Source organism: Barbus barbus, assembly GCF_936440315.1.
Source record: "Barbus barbus genome assembly, chromosome: 26".
NCBI lineage: Eukaryota > Metazoa > Chordata > Actinopteri > Cypriniformes > Cyprinidae > Barbus > Barbus barbus.
In genome coordinates this window covers 1,731,256-1,741,301 of record NC_136754.1, presented here as the reverse complement: position 1 = coordinate 1,741,301, position 10,046 = coordinate 1,731,256, and the positions used below count along the sequence as shown (strand labels likewise).

The 10,046-nt window shown below is 34.5% G+C and overlaps 1 protein-coding gene across 2 annotated transcripts; it reads left to right on the top strand.

Moving 5' to 3' along the window:
- Window positions 1-4,421: 4,421 nt before the first annotated feature.
- Window positions 4,422-9,049, top strand: capsla (calcyphosine-like a). 2 transcript variants are annotated; one of them, XM_079379167.1, is made up of 5 exons: window positions 4,422-4,493; window positions 4,791-5,021; window positions 6,536-6,713; window positions 6,788-6,997; window positions 8,811-9,049. In XM_079379167.1, the coding sequence occupies exons 2-5, from the start codon at window positions 4,945-4,947 to the stop codon at window positions 8,910-8,912; spliced, it is 567 nt and encodes a 188-aa protein (XP_079235293.1). In that variant the 5' UTR covers window positions 4,422-4,493; window positions 4,791-4,944; the 3' UTR covers window positions 8,913-9,049. The 2 variants fall into 2 exon arrangements, with proteins under 2 accessions (XP_079235293.1, XP_079235294.1); XM_079379168.1 differs by having other exon boundaries at window positions 4,431-4,493; window positions 4,888-5,021.
- Window positions 9,050-10,046: the final 997 nt, after the last annotated feature.

Below are 10,046 nucleotides of genomic sequence, written 5' to 3'. Positions count from 1 at the left end.
TAGAAATTTAGGGCACCCTGCCAATGGTGGAACCCTAGTAAGCGATTAAACCGTGTCTAAGCTTGCTAACTGGATACAGAAGGAGATCGCTTGCTTCGATAAGGCAGTGCCAGTGTTGTCTATGCTGTGCAAATAAAAATTCTTATTTTTTGTTTTGGAAAATTGCAAACAATTAATAAAATCTGTAAATTAAAGGAATAGTTCTCCCAAAAATGAACATCCAAGATGCAGAAGATTGCAAGATTGCAATTGTTTCTTTATTGGAGAAATATAACACTTTTACATCACTTGCTCACCAATAGATCAAATGTAGTGAAAGGGTGCTATCAGAAGGAGCTGAATATTCTGGATATTGTTATATCCAATATTAATAAAAAACAATATTATGGATTATTTAGCCAGAAGTTAAAAGTATCTTAATGATGGATTTGTTTCTTACAAACATGCAGCTTTTGGCTTCACAAGACTTTAATAGATGGACTGGAGTGGTGTGGATTATTGTGATGTTTTTATTGGACTATCATTCTGACGGCACCCATTCACTGCAGAGGATCCGTTGGTGAGAAAGTGATGTAATGCTACATTTCTCCAAACTAATCTGAATCTTGGATGGACTGAGGGTTAGTAAATTTTCAGCAAATTTTAATTTCTGAGTGAACTATTCCTTTAAACTAGACGTCACATAGCATGTAAAAGTTTTTGTCCCCCTCTGAAAAAGCTAATGCAAATAAGACAAGGGGTTGAGTGACTCTACTTCTGTCCATTTATATTGGAGTGGAGTGCTTTAGTGTCTGTATTTGTGTGTACAAATGAGTTGAAAGTACTGCGGCAGTATTACAGGAGTGCAAATGTATGTGTGTGTGTGTGTGTGTTGTTGTTGTTACATTTCCCATGTCAACTAATCATGATCAGCGTTTGGGAGTGTTGGATTTTTTTCACACCAACAGCAGAAATGTCGATGCAGTGCATCTGTATTGTGGATAAATGGTATTTATTGCAAAATGCTTTTCATTTATATTTAGATATTTCAGGAGGGAGACAGAAACTTATTTATTATTTTACACTTGTGCCAAATGGAATTTCTAAAGTCGGCTGAATAAACATACCCAGCTTACAACAAAACATAAAAAGTTGCTTATTTGTCTTGAGTTTCTAAATTCACTTTCCTGTTTATGCTCCACTACAAAATGTGTAGACGGCAGATTTACAATGCCGCAACTTCAGGGCACAAACAGAACAATTCAATTCTTGTGGGAGAGAACTTGTTTACAACGCTTTGATGTTAAAGCGATTGCTGCAAGGGGTGATGTAAGGACGATGAAAAAAAAAACAATCAAAATGAAAGCAATACCATAAATAAGTGGATGACTTGTTAATGTCAAAGCGAAAACAGATTCTCAGAATGTAAAATCCAAAATAAGTCATTTCATAAGCATTAACCCCATTTAATATGACGCATTTATACCATCACTCCTGGGGCCAGTTGGGTTTAGAGATCACATAAACAGGTCAATTGAGATCACCTGTGTTGTCAAGGGGCTTGATTCTAGTATAAATAAATACACCTCTATCTGGTAGGTCTAGTCAGTACTGTGGCAGAACCGCCATTAAGCCAAAAAGATCAATCTAAGCAGCTAATTGAAAAGCACAAGGAAGGAAATGGATAGACTTGGAAGATTTCCAAGTCACGGAGTATTGGAGTACAGTTAAATCAATCATTAAGAAATGCAAGAAACTGTAAATCTAAGGAAATCCACCAAGAGACCAAGGACAACTAGACTACCAGAACTAAACCAGGGGCCATACTAGGGCTGGACAATAATTCAATATCAATATTTTTCGCAATATAATTTTTTTCAATAACGGTGATATGATTTTTAAACACATTTCCGATATTTTGATATACATTACCTGTATTTCTCATAAATTTATTTATTTGTGGCATTTGACTTACTACACTACACGTTTGAAAATCAAAAACGCGTCGCGGGTGTTTTATATGAATGTATCTCTGAAGGGAACCGACTGTCTTCAGAAAAGTTACTCTTTATCCTGGCTGAAGCACATTTGTTTCAATCTATAAGAACAATCAGCCTGCACTACCAGTCAAAAGCTCTTGAACAGTAAGGTTTTAACGGTTTTTAATAATTCTCATCTGTTCACCAAGGCTGCATTTATTTGATCCAAAGTACCGCAAAAAACCAGTAAAATTCTGAAATATTTTTACTATTTAAAATAACTGTTTTCTGTTTGACTATATGTTAAAATGTAATTTATTTCTGTGATCAAAGCTGTATTTTCAGCATCATTACTCCAGTCTTCAGTGTCACATGATCTTCAGAAATCACTCTAATATGCTGATTTGCTGATGATCAATATTTAAAACATTCGGGATTCTTTGAATAGAAAGACCCAAAAATCAGCATTTATCTGAAATAAAAAGCTTTTTTTACATTCCATTCAAAACCTTGGAGTCATTATAATCTTTTTATTTTTATTGGAAATAAATGATAGAAATTAATACTTTTATTTAGCAAGGATGGTTTAAATTGATCAAAAGTGATTGATAAAGACAGATAAATGCTGATAAATGCTGTTTTTCTGAACTTTCTATTCATCAAAGAAAATGATACTTTTCTACTTTGTTTTCAACATTATAATAAATGTTTTTTGAGCAGTATATCAGAATGATTTCTCTGGTGACTGGAGTAATGATGCTAAAAATTCAGCTTTGAAATCACAGGAATAAATTACATTTTAAAATAGAAAACAGTTATTTTAACTAGCAAAAATATTTCAGAATGTTACTGTTTTTGCTGTATTTTGGATCAAATAAATGCAGGCTTGGTGAGCAGAAGATAATTCTTTAAAAAAGCATACTGTTCAAAAACGTTTTGACCGGTAATGTAGGTTAGAAGATATTAATATTAATAAGGTGAGCCTGAGATGTTTATTTGACAGTGATTTCACATTTTTTGTTTGTATGAAGGCTAAATACAAATAAAAGGTGAACATTATTTATCTGTGTGTTTTTTTTTTTAATAATATATAGTTTTATAGGAGGAGGTTTCATAGACTTGGCAAATTTATTTTTCATAAGTTTGCAGGTACAGACATCTGTTGCGGCTATTCTTGCCAGTTTTTAAGAGGCTTTTTTAAAATAGAGTTTATATCGATATCGTATCGACCGAAATTAAGAAATATATTGTGACATAAATGTTGCCCTATAGGCCATACTACAGAAACCTACAGTCTTAAGGGAAGAGCTGAGAGTTATTCTAACACAAATTGCCTTACTAAACACATTTTATTTTTTTATAATATGGCCGAACTTAAAAAAAATAAAAAATAATAAAAGTTCACACACAACCATCATGCGACCTGACCAAGCTTGAGAAGTTTTTAAACAGAACAATTGAGGGGAAAAAACCCTGTAGCGGCCAGATGTACAATGTGTGTTGACATGAAAGAATATTTTACTGTTGATCGGTGTCAAAAAAAGCCTAATTAATTCTTCTGAGGCTAAATGTTGTAAAACATAAAAGCTTCCAGGGGGGGGTGAATACTTCTTACTAGCACAGTACGTTTGCAAAATCATGTTAATAAACACATTATTTGGATTTTATCATCACATAATTAACTGAAATGTTTTGAACAGATGTTTAAAAGCACAAACACATACAGAAATCAAACTGGTGGTATAAACTTGTGCAGAGAAAACATTAAGATTATAATCTTCCTCCAAGCAAATTGACAAAACTGAGGTGTTTGTCTCTCTATCCACTCCACACCAGATGAAAGCAATTAAAAGCATTTCAGACGCTTTTTTTTGTTTTTGCGATGGCTCCATTTCTGAAAATGCTTAGGGCCGCAAACTATACAAGTGTACCAAATTTCATGCTTTTATGAAAAAGTGAACATATCACCTGGACTAACTCTAAAACAACAAACTAGTTCAGACATGAAGAAGGTTTGCAGACAGTTTACCTGCACTGAAGTGTCGTAGTTTATCGTGGTAAATACAAATTAATACACCAGAAAATATCTGCCATATTTTGAATTTCATGAGACACGTGTTTTATCCCTCAGGCACATTCGACGTCACGTGATCAAAATTACATAGTTTTCGCCTAAAACGGAGTAAAACTCAGACATTAAACACATTTATATAAACGTTAGCTATTACACTTTGAATGTGATTCTATATCGTTTTACAATAAAAAAATAAAAAATAAAATAATAATTGCAGTTGACTAACTCTGGTATTTGGCAGAAATTGTGGTAAAACACAGCTATAGATAAATTAAAAAATGTATGTGAATGTGTTTTTTTTTTATGTTGAAGATTATCGATTAACGCAGAAGGTAATGATTGACACGCCTTACAGCCAATCAAAACGAGCGTTGAGTTTGGGGGGCGGAGACACACGCAGGTGCACCTGAGAAACACGCGAGACTGCTGCTCACTTCGCAAGAGACCACCGCAGAAGACAGGTATGATATTTCATTTTTATTTGATCGAATCTATAAATTCTTCTACGAATCAAAAAGCAGAAACTGCATTAAGGACGAGGCTAAAAAAGTCGTATAGTGATGTTTTTAACTTTGATATTTGTTCATTTTTTTTTCACAACGGATACTTAGTCTAAGAAGTCTGATAAATATGGTAATAATATAATCTAGCAATGTCAGAACTGTTCATTTCGACTTTTCTCATATAGAGATAGCCTATTGTGTTTATGTGTACACTACAGTTGCTGTGGTTACATCCTATGAGTTTATGTTTCCAAGCCAACAGAAGTTGCTACAGAAAAGCACTTCCCTGTTTGCCCACGAGACGCCTTGAGGACCACCTCAGTGCACTTCTGCATTCTTATTCTCTTGCCAGACCGACCTGAAGCTGCAGGAGACTGAAGTGGACCCACAGAGACTTGCTGAGGTGCTAATGGCCGCAGATGCAGTAGAGGAGCTCAGGCAGCAGTGCCTCAAGAGAGGAGCGGCGGGGATCAAGGGTCTTGGAAGGCAAGAGAAATACCCCTGTCTATTAAAAACACTCAGGTCTTTGTCTGTGAATATATGAATCTGTGCTTTCTGAAGTGATGAGGTGTAGCAAATCTGTTGTTTTGATTCCTGCTTGAAGCTGATGATGAATTATCCCCACTGTGCCCTTGAGCAGGATAACTAACCTTAGTTTACTCCAGAGAGACTGATCCAGTGATGGGATGAATCTCAGGAAAAACAACTCATAGTTCAAACCCAAAATCAAGGCATATTTCCACCCAAATTCAAAAGAAAAAAATAAGAAACGATATTGTACATAAAGAGAATTTTCATGAAAATGAAGCACATTACTCATAAATTCGTATAGTCTACTGTGCATTCAGATGCTTCACTTTTAAGTCGTTGATTTATTCTCAGTTATGACTCTTGACCACAAAACCAGTCTTAAGTGTAAATTTTTCGAAATTGAGAATAAACTGAATATATAGTCTTTCCATTGATGTATGGTTTATTAGGATCGGACAATATTTGGCTGAGATGCAACTATTTGAAAATCTGGAATCTGAGGGAGCAAAAAATCTAAATATTGAGAAAATCACCTTTAAAGTTGTTCAAATGAAGTTCTTAGCAATGCATATTACTAATCAAAAATGAAGTTTTGATATATTTACGGTAAGAAATTTACTAAATATCTTCATGGAACATGATCTTTACTTAATGTCCTAATGATTTTTGGCGTAAAAGAAAAATCTATAATTTTGACGCATACAATGTATTTTTGGCTATTGCTACAAATATACCCCAGCGACTTTTTTTGTGCTCCAGGGTCACAATTGTGATACTCTGCAGATTTTCATATTGCAGTGTTTTTCTGTTACAGTACAAATGCTGTGGTACAATGGTATTCGTTTAAATCAACAGATTAAAAATGCACAAAAACTATTCAAAATGCATTTTACATAAAATATAATTTGTTTAGCATTGCAGTAGTGAGAATCTGAAAAATTAGATGAAAATGGAAATGCATGAAAATGTCATTATTCAAACATCAGAATATAGCTTAATAAATCTTAAAACAGCCTTTTAAGAAACATTCTAATTAATAACACTGTAAAAAGTGATATGATCAATAAGTCACGGCAACTTGTTTTTCGTAGCTTTAACTCATCAAAATCATCATCTTTCTGTTTTATTCTTTTACAAAGGTAGAAGATTTGGGGGGAAATTATGAAAATATGTTAAAGTTCAACTATGTCATGAACTAAGAATGAACAATAATTTTACAGCATTTATTAATCTTAGTTAATGTTAATTTCAGCATTTACTAATGCATTATTAAAATCACAAGTTGTATTTGTTAACATTCGTTAATGCACTCTGAGCTAACATGAACAATGAACGACTGTATTTGCATTAACTAACATTAACAAAGATTAATAAATAGTGTATTAAATGCATTGTTCATTGTTTGTTCATGTTAGTTAATACATTAACAAATGACACCTTATTGTAAAGTGTTACCCAATTCTTTCCAGGACGTTTCGCATAATGGATGATGATGGCAGTAAATCTCTAAACTTCCAGGAGTTTGAGAAGGGGCTGGAAAACTACGGTGTGTCTGTGGGGCAGGACAAAGCACAGCAGATCTTTGCCATGATGGACAAGGATGGAAGCGGCACTATCAACTTTGATGAGTTTCTTGAGAAATTAAGGGTAAGAATGTGTTTTGAGGGAGCAAAAAGGTTTTTGGTGTTAATTTCAATGCAACTTCTGTTTCTTTGGTTCAGCCTCCCATGTCGAGCGCACGGAGACAGGTGATCGATCAGGCTTTTAAGAAGTTTGATAAGACAGGAGACAGCGTTGTGACTATAGAAGATCTACAGGGTGTCTACAACAGCAAACATCACCCCAAATACAAGAGCGGAGAGTGGACAGAAGATCAAGTTTTCCGCTCTTTCCTGGAAAACTTTGACTCTCCGTATGACAAAGATGGAAAGGTACCTTCAATTTTTCAGATATGGGATGCATTTTTAGTCTGATAAGGGTCTGCAGACTAGATAATATTACCATTATCATCATCCTTATATTTCGGTGCTCATATTTTAATATAATTTTACATATTAACCAAAAATATGCGTAGGCTGAAGACTTATTTTAACCACCTTCTTTCATAATAATGGTCACTTCCACTACTAAATTGAATCTATACAAAATAAATAAACAACATTAGGACTTTAAAACTAAGTTATTCCACTTAAGTCCATTCACAATGTCAGTCCATTTTTGGTGACCGTTTCTGACCTCTTTTTTCTGACTTTTACAATCAAACGGTTGTTTTTCTGCTGAACATTTAAGACTTTCATGTAAAGGAGCTCTTTGGATGTGAAATGAGCAAAGATGCTTCACTTAACTCACTGTACTAAGCTACTGACCTACAAACTTTTATCTTTTTTTAACAAAATGTGCTTTTTACCTTGGACTGTGTAATATAATTTCAACTTTAACAGCATTCAAGATGTTTTTAACATTTCAAAACACATCCTCGTGTTAGCAGACAGATTACACTTTCACATTTCCTCACCAAATATAAAATATCATAATGAAATATTATCAAAATATTAATCTGACGGTGGTGACGAAAACCTGAATTTGTAGTCTTTTTAACTATCAAGTACATTGAATCAATCAATTACTGTATTAAAACAAACACAACAAAGAGTGAGTATTGTTCATAAAGCTTTTATTCAAGAGTCACATGTCAGTATTTTTGGAAATTTGGCATTTCTTTCACAAAACAAATGGAGTTCATGTAGGAGTCATTTTGTTGATGCTAGATACTAATGGAACCTGCTTCAGGAGAATAAAATGATCTAAATATTTCAAATAATTTCCTCAGAAATTGGATGATGGTGTTGACATATCATGGTTGTGACCAGGAAATATTAACATTTGGATTTAAAATATTCTAAAACTATAAAACTGAGCATGACGCAGAGGACGACTGTGGCAAGGGGGTCCTTAAGAGTGACAGCGGCCCCTGATTTTATTACATTTTAATAAATGTCTGACGGTTTGAGTGGGGACACGACTTTGAAACACAACCTTGCTTTGATATGAGACGTTATTAAGTGTTGCTTTTCATAAGACAAGCTCTTTTTCATCATTAAAATTTTTTTTTATCCATTTTATAGCATATGCATTATTGCACCCTTCTCTGTGGACACACTGTTTTAGATGTAGTGAGAAGACAAGTGTCGTAGATTTCACATAATAATGATCAAATTAAATTGTGTTAAATACATTCTATTATTAATCCCCATAACATTTACAATTGAAATGGTTTTATTTTTAAACCTAATAGCAGTTAATAACTCCATAAACTTATTCTGGCCTGGGCATGGGGAGCCTTCGCGGTTTATAGCCTATGGATGGAACGCCACTGATAAAAAGTAACGAAGTAGCGTAATTAGTTACTTTTTTAAGGGAGTAATGCAATATTGTAATGCATTACTTTAAAACTTACTTTCCCCAACACTGAACATTAGTGTCCACAGAAATGCACAGTAAACACCGAAAAAGATCCTTAAAACAGCACGTGCCTATAATAAACAGAACGTGTTAAGTGTGGACGCGAATACAATTCTTGGAGTGAACAGGCCTGCTCGACCATAATGGGGGAAAAGGGTAAAGCATTTTTATTAATTAATGCCAGACAAAATGTGCTGTGTGCATGACAATGAAATGATATCTTTGAAAGCAACAGGTTTGCACGGTCATAACGTGCTTATCTCTCGTTTCTCCCCATGCCAGGTGACGCTGGAGGAGTTTGTGAACTATTATAGCGGAGTCAGTGCTTCTGTCGACAGCGACGAGTATTTCATCAGCATGATGAAGAACGCATGGAAGCTGTAGTCATCATCATCTCGTCTGACGCGCTCAGAAATCAGCTTCGACGCATTCGATTTGTCATTAGAAATATTACTGAAATGGTGTAGAATGCACAATATTTACTTGTTGAAATCATGTCTAATTAAACATGTTTGATTTCCACATCCTGCTTTAATGCTTCACACACTGCTTGTTCCCAGAAGACGCAATGAACGCATGTGAATCTTGACCGGGACGCGAGTAAACGACGTGATAGCTGTCAAAACCCAGGCTTGTAAGACATCAGCTTCAAAAGAGCTTTATTGAGTTCTCTGACACACTCCTGAATCACTTGATAAATCACAGCAGCTGTTCAGGCTGTAAACTGGTGCTTGCTTCTATAAATTTGATACAATTTTGTGCTGTAGACTGTCCTGCACATATTATATGTCTCCCTTATCAGACACCCAGTTCAGGTCTTGCAGTCTCTACTAACGAGCTGAGGAGCTGAATCAGGTGTCTGATAAGGGAGACGTACAAAATGTGCAGGACAGGTTTGAAAACCACTGCTGTAGAGGGTCAGATGAACAGATGTTTGCTGCGCCATCTGCTGAACATTCACAACATCACACACGTCCTATCCAAATTAACCAAAACTAACAATCTCAAGTTTGGGACTGTAAGATTTTTCTTAATACATTTATTCGTTAAGGACGCAATAAGTTGATCAAAAGTGACAGTCAAGAAGTTATGTTACAAAAGGTTTCTATTTCAAATAAATGCTGTTCTTTTGAACTTTCTATTCAAAGAAGAATCAAAGAATCCTGAAAAATAAAATGCAGCAGTTTTCACAAAAATATGAAGCAGCACAACTATTTTCAATATTGATAATAATCAGAAATGTTCCTTGAGCAGCAAATCAGCATATTAGGATGATTTCTGAAGATCATGTGACTCTGAAGACTGGAGTAATGATGCTGAAAATACAGCTTTGATCACAGAAATAAATTACAGTTTAAAATGTACTTAAGTGGAAAAGAGTTATTTTGAATTCTAATAATATTTCACTGTTTTTAAATGTATTTTTGATCAAATAAATGCAGCATTGGTGAACAGAAGAGACTAAGTCCAAAAACATTCAGATTCATCCACAATTAACAAATGCAAGAAAATCAATGG

Bases quoted from the DNA above. Each gene is read 5' to 3' on its own strand.
- capsla (XM_079379167.1), top strand. From the start codon at position 4,945: ATGGCCGCAGATGCAGTAGAGGAGCTCAGGCAGCAGTGCCTCAAGAGA. The intron at 6,714-6,787 runs GTAAGAATGTGT...TCTTTGGTTCAG, and splicing joins AGTTTCTTGAGAAATTAAGG to CCTCCCATGTCGAGCGCACG. The intron at 6,998-8,810 runs GTACCTTCAATT...TCCCCATGCCAG, and splicing joins CGTATGACAAAGATGGAAAG to GTGACGCTGGAGGAGTTTGT.